Source organism: Ruditapes philippinarum, unplaced genomic scaffold, assembly GCF_026571515.1.
Source record: "Ruditapes philippinarum isolate M1 unplaced genomic scaffold, ASM2657151v2 ctg134_1_1_1_1, whole genome shotgun sequence".
NCBI classification, from domain to species: Eukaryota; Metazoa; Mollusca; class Bivalvia; order Venerida; family Veneridae; genus Ruditapes; species Ruditapes philippinarum.
The window spans coordinates 815,425-835,232 of NW_026852258.1; the positions used below are offsets into that span (position 1 = coordinate 815,425).

Consider the following 19,808-nt stretch of genomic DNA (forward strand, 5'->3'; position numbering starts at 1 on the left):
TTGTTATAGAAAATAAATTTAAATGCTATATGTTAAGTTTACATAGTTTACATAGTTGTTTACTATATGTTTGTGTACACATCAGTGACAATGTAATTTGGTTCCAATGTTTGCCGTCCCTTTTATCTATGATAGTGGACGAAAGTTTTTATAATATAACATACTTGTCTATATCGTAGATAATATCTTATTATTATACCTATAGTCTCAAAAAGGAAATTTGAAATATTCTCTTTGTTAGAAATTAAGAAATGCTGTAATTAAAAATCTTTAATGTATGAATGTACTGGTAACCATGTCCATCTTTTACAGGAAATTCTGTCTCTCCCTTTCTTTCTTTCTTTCTTTTTCTTTCTTTCTTTCTTTCTTTTCTTTCTTTCTTTCTTTCTTTCTTTCTTTCTTTCTTTCTTTCTTTTCTTTTCTTTCTTTCTTTCTTTCTTTCTTCTTTCTTTTTCTCTTTCTTTCTTTATTTCTTTCTTTCTTTCTTTTTCTCTCTTTCTTTATTTCTTTCTTAAATCCTTCCTTCTTTCTTTCTTTTTCTTTCTTTTTTTCTTTCTTTCTTTTTTTCTTTATTTCTTTCTAAAGCAGGCCCTAAGTTGATCAGCTTAATAGGTGTTCAGCAACCACACCACAATTACAAGAAAAATTTGTCTAATTGGCATTTCAAAGTTGGATTATAAATGTATATTGAAATTAAATGGTGTTTTTTAAATTTAATATTTCTTTGTGATATTTGATAAATTTTTAAAAAAAAAATTTATTATTTTTTTTTTAAAATTAATTTTGAATTAATTTGTGCTGTTAATAAGCATGATAATACTGATATAATTTTCAGCAGATCACTTTTTCTTTAAAACTAATTAGTGCAAAGTTGTTTTTATTTTGTATTTGATATTTTATTGGTATATTAAAAAGATTTTGCTAAGCTTATTGCTGCTTTTATATTGAATAGTGATTTTATAACCCCTTAGGGTTGAAAGGCTATTTCAAAATTCTAAATAAATAATTTGAAAAGAAATTGATTTTACCCCATTTTGATGTACTTTTGGTATAATTTAAGCCTTTTATAATAGTCACAGTTTGAAGCACATGATGCTAAAATTAAACTTGTTTGGGCATAACTTTCGTTTTTTTCATTTCAGAAGAATTCTTATTTAATCAGGAAACATAAATGTTTACATTGTGGACATTTTATCGCCTAAGTAATGCTTGAACATGTTTAAACACAAATTAATACAGACTGATAGGATAGGAATTTTGCTTATTGTCAAATTATATTTGTTTGTAAGACTTATAACACCTTCAAAAACATGTCACTGGTGATGATTGTATAGGCACTGTTAAGACTAATCAAGGGCATTGTACACGAAAAAGAAATTATAATCTTTTTGTTTTTCACATAACTCACCTCAGAATAGGATTTATATAGAAAGATCATTTTGTAACAAACCACATTATTCATGTTGACATGAAATGAGTGAAATAAAGGAAAAATTAACCTGTTGTGACTTTGACTCCTACAGCAATAAATCTGGTTGATTTGTGAAATCGTGATTTGAAATATTTGGATAAAATAATTGTAAAAAAGAACTTGGAATATTTACATTAATTTACATGCAGATGTGAACAACTCTTTTGAATTTCTGTATTCTAGGAAGAAATTATTTTCAGAAAAAAAAGTAAGTTCTAAATTCAAACATTAATTTGTTGATAAGTTTTATTGTGAAAGTATATAAGTATATATTAAACACATGTTACAACAGCAGTTTCTTTAATGAAGCCGATAATAATAATAATTATAATTGAAGTATACAAGAAACTTAATTTTGTAAAAGCAACTTAGTGTATATAAAAAGATATGTAAATGTTACTATTATTATTTTTAAGCTGACATGAGCCTGCGATGAATATGAACATTCAATATTTTACTCAATACCGTAACTTATGTGCAGGTTGTCACACAGTAAGGAATTTATTATCCTTCTTGTTTATGATTAATTCTTAAAGCACCTGTTTCATAACCAATGTAAGGTGTTCCTTATAATATTGTGTTATATTATTTTGATTAATTGACAATATTATACAGTTTTCACACAGTGACATAAAGTTGTAAAGTCTGACCAGGACTTGAACCCAGGACCATAAAAATTCTATTCTGCATCTGTACCAGCTAGGCTAACTACCCTGAGCAGCATACACAATTTCTATCAAGAATTTAGTAGTAAACAATTCTTAACCATGACATTACTCGAAACTCCCCCCTCCCTCTCCTCCTCTTAAAGCCCCGGAATCAGACCAACCCCTGGTTTTTCAGCTTATTAAAATTGGAACATATATCTATGAAATAGTTTCAATAATGATCAATGTAGAGATTTGTGATGCACATTTTCACATGATATTTCATTACACATATAAATGTTTAATTAGTATATTCTATATTGTACTAGAACAACCCAAACATGATGTCTGACAGAGCTTTATATTTACCTTAAATTTGATCAATACTGTTTCATTATTAAAGCAGGTGTTTCAAAGGTGGAGAAATAATTGATTATTAAACAGGGAAGTTTTGCCTGAAGTCTGAAGCTTGGAGTGATGTGGGTGTATGCTTGTTAGGTATTCTGTTTGTCTTGTCTAATGTACTGAAAAAGCTAAAATAGTAGACATGGAACAAAATGTACAACATGGGTAAAACAGTTTGTCTGAGATTGTCTGACTGTCTGTCAGCTGTTAGTATTATAGTGTACAATACAGCAGCAGTGGTTGTACATCTCTAGATTGGCTGAACCATGCTTTCTCCACTTGCAAGTGTTAGGATGGGGAATAATGTGAGTTCAGTATGGCAATTTTCTGACCCACTTGGTCAACCCTTATCCCATGTTAATTTTTCTGACATCATCAAGTGGGCGTAGATATTGTATCATACTAGATATAACCTGCAAATTGGTCTTCTGTAACAAAATTTGTGACTTATAATCAATATATTTTTGCCAACTTTACATTTCCTTTTAAGTTGAACTATTAAAGGATTAAACATATTTAAAGCTTAAACCCTGATCAAGCAGCATAAATAAAAGCTTATGCTCTGTAAAAACAACTTTGTATTAATACCTTATATTTATAAAATATTACACAATATCAGTAAATGTAACACCTCTAAATAATAATACAAAAAATGTTGAGACAATTATTATTAATAGGAACATGTATCACGCAATTCCTTTTAAGAAAAACATGAAGTAAATTAGTTTTCAATGTCTGTGCCGGGAATGTGTAGATGTTAAGAAAAAGCTTTATAATGATACAGATTTATTTTTGTCCTTATTTTGAATGTTTATTAACTGTTTGTATATTTATAGTAGGAAAGTCTCTGGAGTACTTGATCATTCATGAGATTTTACACGTTTAAAACATGATCAGACATACATCGGAACCCTGGAGAATTTTCCAGAGAGACAATTTTGTCCTGTCTCCGCATTCTGTTCCATTGATTGTCCTTAAGGTTTTTCTCGATTTTGTCATGAATACTTCTGGGACAATAATTTGCATTTCTGCAAAACTATCAATGTATGACAAAGGCAGAACAAACTTACTCGGCAATAATTATTGACTTTTGGTTCAATATGACGTAAAATAATTGCTTTAAATTATTGAAAGGTAAAATAAAGATTTCTAATATCTTGCTACTGTACATTGTTATCATATGATCTGTTGTTCCTCACTGGGCAAACTGTCAAGCAGTTTACCATCCACTTTCACAAGGAACTGCTGGTTAATTTCTTACTTGCTAGAGTAAGAAGTACAGTGCAAATGAACGTAGGATTTCATGATCGTTCACAATGAAGGTGGGAATCAGACCCAGGTCACTGGATTCACAGTCCAACACTTAAATCAGGAGGTGACTGCGTCAATAAATTTAAATATTTTATGACTTATGAGATATATATGAGATAAACGAAAAGGACGCCAATTTTATTTTGTTTGCTGAAGGAGTAAAACTAAAATTAAGCAGTGACAATTTGATGATCGTGAGGTAAAAAAAATACACTAATTGATCGAGGTGTGATATAAAAAAAAAACATGAACAAAGTGCACATTCTTCACATGGTCAGTGTGTGATGAGATATAAGATGAGATATAAGACTGACTGTGATTGATATAGATTGATATCTCTCATTACAGGTAAAACTGTCATCATCAAACATTGACGTGTAAATATGTATGTAATTGATACTCTAACTGGTGAGTTTCGGGTAAATTGGATAATAGTCAAAAACTTAAGATAGTTTCTTATATTATATGTCTTAGTGTTTAACTTGATAAACTTTTAATGTTTTCTTTTAATTTAATGCTTTTCGTTAAAATTTTGCGTTAAAATTTTGAAATGTGATATTAAGATGCAAATTTAAAATGGAATAGAATTACTTCAGTTAAATATAGACGAAAACTGCATCAGGTAGCTTTTTTTCCTGATATATTACTATTGTGATCATTAGTGTACATGCAGCTTTTATTGTTTTATTATTGATTTGTCTTGTACCTGTATTTACAACAAATATGCTTTGTTTAATGTTTCAGCAGTTATGTTTTGTTAATTTTGTCTGAAATTGTACTTTGATAATCGTTTCTCTTTGTATAAATATAGTTAAATTTTTAAGACTACTCAAGTTTTTTGTACAGTTGTGCTAAATCTTTACAAAATGCATACTTTGGGTTTATTAAAAGTAGGTCACCATTAAGGGTATGAATTGTGAACCATTAAGGTTATGTACACACATGAAGTTATTTATGGAATTCACTTTTATGGAGGTTCAGCAGTTCTTTTTAGGTCAGCAAAATTTATTCTTCAAATAACAACTAGGCTTCTTTATGACTCCAGTTTTTATTTTTTTCATCATTGTTAAATCTGTGTTACATATTAATCAATTTGAAACCCATTAATGTAACAAATACCAGTTTAATAAAACATGGTACATGCTACTTTTGCAACATATCATATTACACTGTCTGCCTTTTAAAGGCCCACTAAGCCACAGGAAAAAAAATAATGTTTTAAAAAGTGTCCTGTTGATTTATTTTGTGGAGAAGATGGTTAGAAACAAATAATAATATCTTCGAGGATCTCTTGTTAAGGTATTGACTGACCATCTGTTATCTGAATGGCAAAAAAAAAAAAGAGCCACGTCATGACAAAACCAACATAATGGGTTTGCGACCAGCATGGATCCAGACCATCCTGCGCATCAGGATCCATGCTGTTACGGTATAACATGCAATGTTGAGGTAATATCATTGAGTTTTACTATGTCTTAACAACTTCCACACCATATCGATCACTACTACTAACAGTGAATAGAGAGACTTTTGGACTTACTTGAGATACACTAGTAGATAGATATGATATGTTTCTAGGTGATATTTAAATATGATATATCCTTTTATAAATATTAAAAAAAGACATCATTTGTTATGATAGATCAATATAGATCACAAAACTACATTAAACATTGATGTATTTCATATATAGTGAGATAATGCATGTAAGAAAAGGGATACCTCGGGTAAAGTGATGCTTGGCTTCACATTGAGTAAACAGGTAGTAACATTTTTATCATTACGAGGAAATTTAACACTTGCCGAAATAGTTGAGTAATATTACAAGGTGTGTTAAATTAAGAGTGATCTTGACATTTTATCTTTTCCATCAGGATTGTGGAGATTTAAGAATGTATTCTGTAAGTTTGTCTTTAATACATGTTTAAATTGCATCATAGCTGATAAAATTATAATAGTTTGTGCACTGTTTGTAATGTACATGTAATCATGATAGTGCAAAACTATCTTATTTGCTTCTTTCTCAATGATACAGTTACATTATTCTTGAACTTGGGTGGGGTTGGGGGAATCTTCATTAACTTATAACATGCCATTTGAACAGTTGAAATGTGTGTTAAGATGGTCCTATGCACATGGGTATGTCAAGGGTTTATACTAGAAACATACAACCATCTACCTTTTGCCATGGCTAGACATGTTCAGTGAATTTTTAACCCTCAATGAAGACAAACATCAGGGTGCCTGTTAGCTCATAACATCTGGCAATATTTATCCCCATGCTGGTTATATTGTTATGTGCAAATAATGTTGCCAGCATAATTTTTGAATTGATTCAATTTTATGGAAGTTTTGAAAAATAAAGGGTGACAGTCAAAAAGTTTTGTATCTGTGAAGAGGCTGATGTACACATTTATTATGATATGTTACCGTACACATTTATTATGATATGTTACCATTTATGTTTGTTGCCTGTATTTAAGGTCGGTAAGTCAAGAGATTTCATATTTTAGAATGTGTACAATTATGCAAACTAGAGTTTATGGGCCTTAAAGTGAAATAAGTGCAAGAATGTTCAAACAAACCCATTAAATGTATTTAATTCAGTTGTCCAGTGTTAACTGTAAACTTTACAAGGTAATTTAAGACATACAAGTGTAGATCAAGTGCTCATGGTGACATTTTGTCGGGTTATCATTAACTTACTTAAAAAATTAAAGAGTTTATATAATTACATGTATATAATTATAAAGATGTGTTGTCACAGTTTAAAAGGTTTTTCTCTATGACTGGTGTAGTATTCTGTAAACATTTCAATAACTCTTAAAAGTACCATCATATTAAATTTTTTATGGTACATACATATTGTAATGGTCATATGAGGCTACTGAGTAACTGTTGTAACAAATAGTTTCTCAGTGATAATTAACAAGGATTCTACGAATTATTACCATTACTAACAGTTAACCTCAGTATACTCAGGTGTTGTAAATGGTGTCATGCCTTCTGTAACTGAAGTATTGCTGAGCAGATCCATTATCTCTGAGAAACATTAAGTTAACCTCTTCTCACCTTTTAAAAGGGGCGTTTCACTTCGGTCACTGACCTATTACTGCCATATTGCAGTGATATTCCATATAATACAGATTATTGGTAGTGGGTTATACATTTTTTTCCAGCCAGAACTTGATCGAGTGTATTGATTTATTATATAGGTGTTTTAATAGTACATGAAACCTTGAAACATGAAGCTATTTATTATTATAGTTGAAATTGTTATCATAACACCATGTATAACTGGGGATTGGCTGTCAGTAGATTTTGTGGTCATGCTTGTTTAAATATTGGTCTAGCTATATTATACCTGCTTACTACTGTACTGCCAGTGTCTAATTTCAGTAAAACAAAGTATTTATTAATTTAATTGTCTTTCTCCATCAATAAGGCTTAATAATTATGACCTTGACAGTCAGTTTGACTTACAGTAAATACATGAAGTATTACATGTAGCAACATTAGTCATTATGTCAAACTCACAAATAAACATTGTTATCAAACAATCAGGAAGTTGCTACTGCATGATGCAAACACTTTAATTTGTTTACTTTTTATAAAATGATTGAAATTGGTCAAAACAATAATATAATCACATTAGATTAATGCTGACAAAATATCAACCCTTACATTGCTTAAGTATTTTAAATGGACTTGTACATCGTTCAATCTGGACTATAATTATACATGTAGGTCATTCATCAGTTGTTTTAAGCAAAATTTCAAAATAAATTTTGACTTAACAACAAACAGTGCAGACCATGATTAATGAACAACACTGTAGTGCCAGCTGATGACTGGTCTGCACTGTATGTCAAAATGTTTGCTTATGAAGAATCAGTTACTTAAGCTGATTTATCCTTCAGATTAAATGCAATATTGTGACATTTATAAGCTTAAGGAAAATTAACTTCTATATCTCTATAATTTAGTCATTTCGATCTTCATTAAAACAGAATGAGTCATTTAATTTCTGTTTGGCAAATTTGTTTTAAGGTTTTAGCCACAACTGAAATTTTCTATTGTCTGCGGGGCACAAATTTGTAAAGTCAGCATTTTTGAAATGGAAAATGTATTAGACAGTGTCGGGATCAATACCACTTCTAAATTATAGAATTATTATTTTAAAGAATTATATTGACCTGATTTTAAACTGAAACATATGTGGATGGATTTTTCTAATGTTGAATTAAATGCTCTGCAAATAAAAGTTGTTAATCAAAAGTTTTGCAAAAAAAAAAATAAAGCTTTCCATGTGGCTTTATGATAATTTTTTTAACTTGATTATATTGCAACTCATCTGAGGTCCTGTATATTTCCATCTGTCATTTTCCTTTTTGCAGAAAATAAATATGAATGCTCTTGGTAAAATTTATGTTCCATTTGTAAATGATCAGTACAATATTTTGACATGTTTCTTTGTAATAAAAACAGTTTTATTGTATGTGTTAATTTACACAGCTGAAAATGGTTGTCATATTTCACACGAAGAGTAATTAAAAGGCATTTTGGGACATATAATATTTTTATATTCGGAAAAAAAATCTAATTCATCCTGATATTTTACTTTATTTCAGGTTTTGATATAAAGAACGGAGAGGGTATCGGTGGATATCATATCAAAGAAACAAGAGTTTGAGAGGTAACAACAAAGGTGACGTGGCTGTAGCGTAGATCTGCCGTAGTTTGTAGTACAACTCGTATGTCCAGCTTAACTACCAATGTTTGAGTTATACACCATTTCCAGTTGACAATTACTGATTGCCCATACTAATCAGGTATCAACTTTGTTTCTATATTTAGATGATGAGTAACTATTTATAGATTTTAGTTGCTAAATATAGATTAAGAGTAACTATTTATAGATTTTAGTTGCAAAATATAGATTAAGAGTAACTATTTATAGAATTTTGTGAAGCAAATATTTATTGTTTTGTGATTAAAGATAAGATTTTATTATTTACATTAAGATATAAGATGAGGTAATTATTACAGATTAATAATTAATAGTTATGCTTTGGGTTAAATAAATGTAAAAGTGTTATAAATAGATATATCTTGCTGTTTAGTTCAAACAGGACATAAAATTTTCCTTATACCTTAGAACGTATAGTTACATACATTGTATATATCCATTTTACATCATTCGGCCTTGAAAGTTTTAGATCCTGTGTGGCTAAATATAGGACAATCTTTGTCACAACATGGATTAATATTTATCAGTAGTAAATCTTGATAGCTTAAGCAGAACACAATTTGAACACATTGAACAGTATACATTTAATTTGTATTAAGAAACAAAACAATTTGAGTAACAGTGATTTTTTTCACTGTATTTTACAGCCGAATAAAGGCTGTTTCCCCTAGCCCAAAATAGGTATATTTTCCCCTAAAAATGCTAACATTTTCCCCAAAATGCCTCGTGCTCTTCCTTACCAGAACCATGACTTAACAGCATCTGACTTTTATTATCTAGAAGACAGAAATCTGTCCTGATATATAGCCTCTGATATGTACCATGCATGTAAAATTGAATTGTTATTATTTTTTTCCCATAAAAAGTGTGGGTAAATTCCATTTTCAGTTGTTGGAATTTGATTTCAGGTTTTCCCCCTTTTTTGATTCATCACACTATATTTTCCCCTTCAGAAAGCACAGGTTGTTTTGAAAATTGGAAAAAAAATCACTGTTACTCTGCACATGAATAATGTATGACTCAGTGATATGTGATTGACACACACACAGTCATGACAAAATCTGTTATCTCTGGTCTTTAAGTTAACAGCTCATACAACCTTCTGTTCTGAGAAGATTTATATATAGCTATGATACATCTTGCCACAGATGATGTTTCATATAATTTATGCTTTCCCCCCTTAAACTGATGGAATTTTTTCCAAACTTTTGATGAATGCGTGATCTAAACAGATATACTTAATTGTATGATTTTTAATAGGAATTTGATTTTGTTGATATTAAATTAAAAATTTGCTTTATATTTTTGCAGACAATGGGTATATACAGCTTATTAGATGACCAGACCTGGTCATACATTATATTTTTTGTGGCCGTGATTGGACTTGTGTTATATGGGATGTCAACATTCTTCATTATCATATCACAGATAGGAGGGTAAGTTTTTTTCACAAAAAATAACAACAGCAAAAGACCACTTTGCTTCTGTAATGGGTTGAATGATGAAGGTTGTTAACTTTTATCTTTGCTCCTTGTTGCCTTGAGCTCAAATCTCAGAAAGGTATCATATATTTTATGAGGTTGCTACATGTAAAGGTCAGTGGTTCTTTTTGGCTTCTAGTTTTGCTTGACATAATGAATGAATGAATGGGTCAGCACCTTATGTCTTCTTACATTAGATCAGCTTGAAAGAATTGTGAAATTGTTCACCTAATTAAGTCTTAAAACATTACTTATTTAGGGACGTTTTTTTCTTTGTTCATACGCAGAGAAAAATATACTCAGAGAAAAAATTATTTGACAGTTTAATGGTAAGAACAAAAACTGAGTGGATACTAAATTCTGAATTTCATAGAGAAATAACTTGGTAAATATTTGAACAGAGCATGTATTAAATTTCAATGATAATGACACAGATTGAATTATACAAATGTTCATTTGTTGATATAGATGATACTGCATGATTTATTTGTAATAAATTTATTACAAGAAGTTATGTGTTTCTCATGCCAATCTGTATTTTATTGCAGTTGTTTTGTTATGTAGCAAACCTGAGTGTTAAATAACAAATGAAAATAAACTAATTTGAAATTCAATGCAATAAATTGTAACATAACACAACATGCAAGGTAATGAAAATTGACAAATGTTTTGATTTTGATATGTTTACGTTGCATATATTGCATAAATACTTTTTTTGCTTACTTTCATTTTTTGTATATTTATATTCATGTCAAAATGACATCAGTAGTTATCAGTATTGTACATGTTTAAATCATTGTATATCTACTGATATTGCACATTTATGTCAAAATAAGATATAATTATCAGCATTGCACATGTTTAAATCATTGTATATCTACTGATATTGCACATTTATGTCAAAATAAGATATAATTATCAGTATTGCACCAGTTAAATCATTGTATATCTACTTATATTGCACATTTATGTCAAAACAAGATATAATTATCAGCATTGCACATGTTAAATCATTGTATATCTACTGATATTACACATTTATGTCAAAATAAGATATAATTATCAGCATTGCACCAGATGAATCATTGTATATCTACTGATATTGCACATTTATGTCAAAACAAGATATAATTATCAGTATTGCACCAGATGAATCATTGTATATCTACTGATATTGCACATTTATGTCAAAATAAGATATAATTATCAGCATTGCACCAGATGAATCATTGTATATCTACTGATATTGCACATTTATGTCAAAATAAGATATAATTATCAGCATTGCACCAGATGAATCATTGTATATCTACTGATATTTCACATTTATGTCAAAATAAGATATAATTATCAGCATTGCACCAGATGAATCATTGTATATCTACTGATATTGCACATTTATGTCAAAATTAGATATAATTATCAGCATTGCACCAGATGAATCATTGTATATCTACTGCTATTACACATTTATGTCGAAATGAGATATAATTATCAGTATTGCACCAGTTAAATCATTGTATATCTACTTATATTGCACATTTTGTGAAAGTGAGATATAATTAACAATATTGCACATGTTAAAACATTGTATATCTAATGATATTGCATATTTATGTCAAAATTAGATTTAATTATCAGCATTGCACCAGATGAATCATTGTATATCTACTGCTATTACACATTTATGTCGAAATGAGATATAATTATCAGTATTGCACCAGTTAAATCATTGTATATCTACTTATATTGCACATTTTTGTGAAAGTGAAATAATTAACAATATTGCACATGTTAAATCATTGTATCATATCTACTGATATTGCACATTTTTGTCGAAGAATGAGATATAATTATCAGTATTGCACCAGTTTAATCATTGTATATCTACTGATATTGTACATTATTTTACAGACGTTTCATCTTGTACAAGAAGGAAGACCCTATGACACTGACTGATAACGTACCAGGAGTTTCTATTATTAAACCATTAATGGGTATAGATCCACTGTTAGAGGTCAACCTTGAAAGCCACTTTACTCTCAGTTATCCAAAGGTAAGTCATTATTTCTACTTGTGTTTTAACTGTATCATTGACATGAATAACCTATGGTCCTTGTGACAGAGATATTGTTTACCAAGGGCAGTTTATTCCTTGCTGCATGGTCATTTACAAAAGATTGTACTATCTTGAAGACAAGTTGGTCACAGTATTTTAGACTTACTCTGGAATTAAGAATATTTAGGGTTTTTCCCAGCAAATCCATAGGTACAAACAAACTTTTACAGTTACAGTTTGAAAATAAGCACAACAGGTTGACTAATCTTTGCATAGACCCCTGACCTGTTTAATTCTAATTCTCAAATTAGTGAATACAATAAGAATTTCACCACAGCATATTTGTTAACAAAGGAGTCCATGTTTGTGGTTAAAACTATTGTTATTCATATAAAAGGTCAGAGTAGGGGTCAATTGTGACAGGTAGTGCAAATGTTTGTTTCTACCTACAAATTAGCTGGGGAAAAACACAAATATTCTTAATTCGGGAGCTAGTCTATTATTAAAACCCTCATTTGCCGAGTTCTGGATAACAACCATCAAGACAGCTAGATGGTTAAATGGTTGCATGTTACCTGCTACTATAACTGGACAGTCGTAGCAATGTCAGGGTATCACTGTAACCAGTATACAGACAGGGTAGTCTACATCTACATGACCATGTTGTTTGCCTTCAAACTGCTGGCTGCTCATTATTTTAGCATTTTAAAGTGTAATCCCATAAATTAACAATGGACTGGTCTTAATTGAGAGAGAAAGAAAGTTTTTTGCTTTCATTGTAGCAGGGTCAATGTTAATTGTTTTGAAAACGATTAATTTCTGCTAAACAAACAATACTTGACTTGTGCATTTATAGAGCATTCTTGAATAAACAAAACTTGAAAATTCTCAAGTGTTAAATAAATTGTATAGAAATGGTGGCTTTAAAGTTTCAGTGTCTGTCTTTTGTGCCCTTTATTGTGATGGCATAATGCATTCTGACTTTGATGAATGTTATAATGTTAATGCAATGTTACAATGCAAATCTTTGATGTGTCGGCTTCGCGTTGATTTAATACAATATCAAACTATTTAATTCCATACAAGAATGATAAAGCAATTCAATTTTGATATTTATTTTTAATAAACAAAATTTATATGTTAAAATGAAATAAAATCAAATAATTTAAAGGCACATTGAGTTTTATTTTCTTTTAATGCCAAGCATTAGTAAATTGCCTTTTGAAAATTACGCTGTGAATTCATTGTAGAAAGGAAATAAAAACTATAAAACAAAAATATTTTCACTTTAAACTTGATGTACTTGTTCACTTTCATATTTGAAATGCATTCCTATGGGGCAGATAATCCTTAAAGCCATTTTTGCATAATTATTTCCCTTTTATTTTAAATTGACTTTTTCTTAAAAAAAAATATCAAAGCAGGGCAAAAGCATTAAACTAATTTTTGACAGTTGAGATTAAATTAAAATAATTCAGGTGAGAATTAATGTGGGGTGGGGGTCTAATGCTTTGCTTTAGTCATTTTGTAGAATACTGGTATTTTTAACTTGTACTTGTATAACATAGGGGTGGGGAAGTAGGTAATGGTCTGTTTTAAAGGATTGTTTCATTGCTATACTATAATATACTTTTTAACTTGATCATAGAATTGTAAAGAACTTTTAATCATTGATTAATGAAAGAAAAAGACATTTTACAAAAAATTATCTAATGACCAAAAATAGTCAATGGCATATATTTTGTATATTTTCAGCTTGAAATTTTGTGTTGCGTACAAGACGATCAAGACCCTGCAATAAATGTTGTTAATAAAATGAAAGAAAGATATCCTAAAGTGGATTGTAAACTATTTATAGGTAATGTATAGATATTTATATTTAATTTCAACTTTTTTTATTATATAAATAAAATTAAAGGATTTAAGTGAAACAATTGACTGACTTCAGTATAATGAAGTATTGGATAAATTTCCTAAACATTCTTGTTTTGACAACCCTTCCTTTCTTGATATAATTGTTCTTGCTTCTAAAGCTTTTAAATAAAGCTTCAAACACTCATTCTTGATAATGAACTTCTTAACTATAGTTTCAGTAAAAATTCGAAATTCCAAAAGGAAGGTTAACAATCGAAGCACAGTGTTGTAACCGTTACAACCTAAAAAAAAATGTTACCAGTATACCAGTCATTTACTAAGAATTCTTTTTTTTTCCTTGTCAAGTTAGCTTTTTATAGAATGATATTAGCATAATTTAAGTAAATTTATTTTTTATCATCATTGATAAATATGTAGGTGTGATTTTAACATACTGTGAAATTTAATTTGCTGTAAAATCTACCAGTTGATTTTGAATAAATATTTGGGTTTTCATTACTTATGCAGTTGTGGCTATGTAGAAGGGAGTGCTTATAAGAAATCAAAATTTTATAACAGGATTTATTCTTTACAACAACTGCCAAATGAATGTGAAATATATTTGCATATTGTATATTTTACTATCATCATGTTTTATATTGAATGGATGTGGTTTTTGAAAAGAAAAAAAAAATGCAATGGTGTCAGTTTTTCACATAAAACATATCTGTATGTTGCTTTGATAATGTAAAAGTTATGTCAATGTAAGTATAAATGTTCTGGTATCTTATCATTGATTATTATTTACAGACTATCATATGCTAGGTTTATAGTTATTCTGTGGCTTGTTTAAGATTCTGATATACAGCGAAATACAAAAAAGAAAAATTGTATTAAAATTCAAAATATTTCCCATCTTGTAACTTGACACAATTTTATCTTATAAATGACCCAATTAAAAATAACATACAATAACACTATTGATTGGAGTTCAAGTTATTGTGATATTAAGGCCCTGAAAGATCATTTTCCGAGAAAAAATTATTTTTTCCGTGTAAAATGATTTCTTTTGTTGCTTTTTCTCCTGATTTCTCTTAATTGTATTGCTTATCATATTTCTTTTTGCAATAAAAGTGATTTTTTTCTTCTCCTTATTTGAAGAGTATTTCATAGACTGGTTTATATTTTTCAGGAGGAAAAGATGATATTATAAATCCAATGGTAAATAACATGGCACCAGCCTATGACAATGCTCAGTATGAATATATATGGATTAGCACTAGTAGAATAAAAGGTATACAAAATATTTTTCACTACTGATTCATTAAATTACAAATTATTAAAAAATATATACATGCTACTTGCTTTTTCTTTTGATGTCGATTTGACAGTCAGTTATATTTTTGAAATGTTTATCTTTGAAAATAATTCTCAAAAATATAACTATCATTTTCCTTCCTAATGCTGTTAACTTGGCATTGAATGGAAGGAAATTATCAAAGGTGAATTTTACATTCAGAGTAAATTGGCAGTTATGCAATAAAATTCTATGACTTCTATGTGTCATTTAACAAAAATAAATTCTATGATCTTTTTCACTGTTGTTTTATTTTTGACCAATAAGACACTTGAGCCGCGCCATGACAAAACCAACATAATGGGTTTGCGACCAGCATGGATCCAGACCAGCCTGCGCATCCGCGCTGTATGATCAGAATCCACGCTGTTCGTTATCAGTTTCTCTATTTGTTATACGGTTTGTAAGCGAACAGTATGGATCCTGATCAGACTGTGCGGATGCGCAGGCTGGTCTGGATCCATGCTGGTCGCAAACGCATTATTATGCTCCCCGAAAAATTTGGGGGGAGCATATAGTCGTCGGGTTGTCCGTCCGTCCGTCCGTCCGTCAGTCCGTACGTACGTACGTCCCGAATTCGTGTCCGGCCCATAACTTTGTTATTTGAAGTCGGATTTTAAAATTATTTCACAGAAGTGATCACCATATTGAGACGACGTGTCGCGCGCAACATTTGGGTCACTACCTTGAAGGTCAAGGTCACAGCATGACCTTGCAGCAAAATCGTGTTCGGTCCAAAACTTTGTTATTTGAAGTTGGATTTTAAAAATATTTCAAAGAAATGATCACCATATTGAGACGATGTGTCGCGCGCAACATCTGGATCGCTACCTTGAAGGTCAAGGTCACAGCATGACCTTGCAGCAAAATCGTGTCCGGTCCATAACTTTGTTATTTGAAGTTGGATTTTAAAAATATTTCAAAGAAATGATCACCATATTGAGACGATGTGTCGCGCGCAACATCTGGATCGCTACCTTGAAGGTCAAGGTCACAGCATGACCTTGCTGCAAAATCGTGTCCGGTCCATAACTTTGTTATTTGAAGATGGATTTAAAAAATATTCCACAGAAATGATCACCATATTGAGACGATGTGTCGCGCACAACATGTGGGGACACTTCCTTGAAGGTCAAGGTCACAGCATGACCTTGCAGCAAAATCGTGTCCGGCCCATAACTTTGTTTTTTGAAGTTGGATTTAAAAAATATTTCACAGAAATGATCACCATATTGAGACGACGTGTCGCACGCAACATTTGGATCGCTACCTTGAAGGTCAAGGTCACAGCATGACCTTGCAGCAAAACCGTGTCCGGTCCATAACTTTGTTATTTGAAGTCGGATTTAAAAAATATTCCACAGAAATGATCACCTTATTGAGACAATGTGTCGCGCACAACATGTGGGTCGTTTCCTTGAAGGTCAAGGTCACAGCATGACCTTGCAGCAAAATCGTGTCCGGCCCATAACTTCGCTATTTGAAGTTGGATTTAAAAAGTATTTCACAGAAATGATCAGCATACTAAGATGACGTGTCATGCACAACATTAAAGTCGCTACCTTTAAGGTCCAGGTCACAGCATGACCTTGCAGCAAAATTGTGTCCAGCACATAATTTCATTATTTGAAGTTGGATTTTACAACTATTTCACAGAAATGATCACCACAATGAGACATTGCGTCGCGCGCAACATTAAGGTCTACACCTTGAAGGTCAAGGTCACGGTATGACCTTGCAGCAAAATCGCGTCCGGCCCATAACTTTGTTACTGGAAGTCGGATTTAACAACTATTTCACAAAAATGATCACCATATTGAGACAATGTGTCGTGCACAATATTTGGGTTGTTTTTACACTTTGAACTTTGTCTGTGACATAACTCTGACACAACAAGAGGTAAACCTTCCTGTGTCCAAAACCTATTCGGGGAGCATCACCCGGTTCAACCGGCTCTTGTGTTGGTTTTGTCGTGATGCAGCTCAAATCTTATTTTTGGAACTGTTCATTATTGTTTGATATATTTGATATGAAAATAGATAGATAAAACTGCATTCCTTGTGTAGTGCGACTTACTGTTGTTGTTAGCACTTGCATGTAAAAAGCAGTGGACAAGATTATTTTAGATGTGTGTCTACTCAGGTGCCCGTTCGTGCCTTTACCAGTAAAGCTGGAACGCCACTATATGGCCTATACTGTGTTGGTGTGATGTAAAACCCAATCATACAAACAAACAAATATGTGCGTATATATTTCAGCCAACACACAGATTTTACTGGACATGGTATGTAAGTTACAGAAACCTAACGTAGCTCTGTGTCATCAGATGCCTTTTACAACAGATCATAAAGGTTTTGCTCAAGCACTAGAGAAAGTAAGCATCATTTTAATATATCTACATTTACTTATTTAGGAAAAATCCAGTAAAGTGGTCACCCAGTTGGAAATAATATACCTTAATTATTCATTTGTAAGGTAGTATTTACTGGACTATACAAGAGAATGGTATGGTCTGGTATTCTGCACACAATTTATTTATCAATATATTATTATTTAGAAGTTCTGTTCAACAATGGTCTGATTGTTGTTGTTGTTATTTTCATGTTTCATGCCATTTCTTTATTTTTCCCAAGTCGTTAGTAGAATAAAAGCCTTATTATGGGCATTCTATTATTTTAACAACACTTTGCAGATGTATTTCATCCATAATTTTCTTAAAAAAAAATTATAAGTTTTAAGTTTAAATTTTATTTTGTTCAGTATAGAACCTGGAAGGGAAATTAAAGCATCTTTAACTATTACTCGTATATAATGGTAACTTGGTAAGGCGTACCATTTTAATATTATCTAACCTCTGGTTATTTATCATTACTATTATCTAACCTCCGGTTATTATCATTACTATTATCTTACCTCCGGTTATTTATCATAACTATTATCTAACCTCCGGTTATTTATCATTACAGACATATTTTGGTGGAGCATTTGCTCGTTACTACCTGGCTTTCAATGTGTTAGGACTGTGTTGTGCTACTGGCATGTCATACATGGTAAAGAAGGTATTATTAGATGAGGTGCATGGTCTTAATTGGTACGGCAAATATCTAGCGGAGGACTTCTTCCTGACATATGCTCTCCATGAAAAGTAAGTCCTAACATTTGATTGATAACGTTAGGTGTTGAAATGTATGGTCAGGGATTGGTTATTTTCCCCAGTTTAAGTGTAAACTAATTGTATAAAAGTAAAATACGTAATATGCTAAGTAAAGGTAAATATTTTTGCTGAAAATGCTATATTATATGTTACAAACTAATTTATGCTATTTAAGCAGTTGTTTTCATGCTTTTTCTTACTTGATTTCTTAAGATCTTAGAGATATTTATTTTTGACTGGTTATTTATTTATATTATATAATATTTTTGACTGGTTATTTATTTATTTTATATCATACTTTGGACTGGTTATTTATTTATTGTATATCATATTTTGGACTGGTTATTTATTTGTTGTATATCATATTTGCAGGGGTTATAGACTAGTTCTGTCGGCATATCCAGCTCAACAAAATCTTGCACAGACAGAGGTCATGGGGTACAAAAACAGAATGGTCAGGTAGGTGACCAACTTAAGTAAAAATAAACAGTTTTGATTGCCTTTGATTGGCTGTGAGCCATTTGAACTTCCATTTGTACAACATACATTAACTAAAAGCTGTTCTAATTAGTTGTCTCAATTAATTCAAAGGTTGTTAAATTAACCCAATGCTGAGAAATGTGTGAGAAAGAAAGACATCTGCCACCACTTCTTTTATATAAAAAAAGAAAGATCAAAGGCAAGACTCCAGAATGATTGTCTGTGACATTTGTCATTATCTGATAAAAAGTTCATTTGATACATTGCCAGATTTCATACACAAATAAGAACGGGATTGATTTTAAAATACACAAAGATAGTAAGTCAACAAATAAAGTGGGGAATTTTAATCTAAAGGACCGCCAAGATCAATATTTTAATTACATAACTTTTTATTATCATTTAAAAGTACTGGAATAGGTAGTCTCGAAGTGTATCAAAACACTGAAGTCAAATGTAATTATAAATGTAAACATTAGATATATAGTAGTTTTATTTTCTCAAATTATTTATAAATGGATTGTGCTCAAAAACTGTTGAAAGATGTTGATATTTTGTTTGGTGTATATAAAGCACATATGGAGGTTTGAGTGCTGCAGAAAAAAGATGGACTCTCAACAATCTTGCTGTCAACCCTGGATATGTAAAAGCAATATATATAATTTGAGATTAACCGGTCAAGATGAAACTCCTCTGGTAATGCCATATGTTAAGGCCATTTACATGAATTGTTATGACAATATCAAATGTGAAATGTATTTTGTCTTTGATATAAGTTTGTCTGCTCTCTTCATGAGTATCTTTTGCTTTATAATGCAATATCTTACTGTCTGTAACAA

The 19,808-nt window shown here is 30.7% G+C and overlaps 1 protein-coding gene across 6 annotated transcripts in view; it reads left to right on the forward strand.

Moving 5' to 3' along the window:
- Nucleotides 1–19,808, forward strand: part of LOC132754789 (ceramide glucosyltransferase-like) — a 44,902-nt gene that overhangs the window by 15,714 nt on the left and 9,380 nt on the right. For 4 of the 6 annotated variants that reach the window (XM_060745504.1, XM_060745541.1, XM_060745525.1 and 1 more), the window contains exons 2-9: nt 8,466–8,666; nt 9,896–10,020; nt 11,980–12,121; nt 13,880–13,982; nt 15,171–15,272; nt 17,594–17,709; nt 18,302–18,480; nt 18,862–18,948. In XM_060745504.1, coding sequence (XP_060601487.1) covers nt 9,899–10,020; nt 11,980–12,121; nt 13,880–13,982; nt 15,171–15,272; nt 17,594–17,709; nt 18,302–18,480; nt 18,862–18,948 — 851 coding nt within the window. In that variant the 5' untranslated portion in view covers nt 8,466–8,666; nt 9,896–9,898. Of the gene's footprint in view, nt 1–4,432; nt 4,457–5,608; nt 5,736–8,465; nt 8,667–9,895; nt 10,021–11,979; nt 12,122–13,879; nt 13,983–15,170; nt 15,273–17,593; nt 17,710–18,301; nt 18,481–18,861; nt 18,949–19,808 lie in introns of those variants that run through there. The other 2 variants (XM_060745531.1, XM_060745518.1) reach the window with 2 other exon arrangements.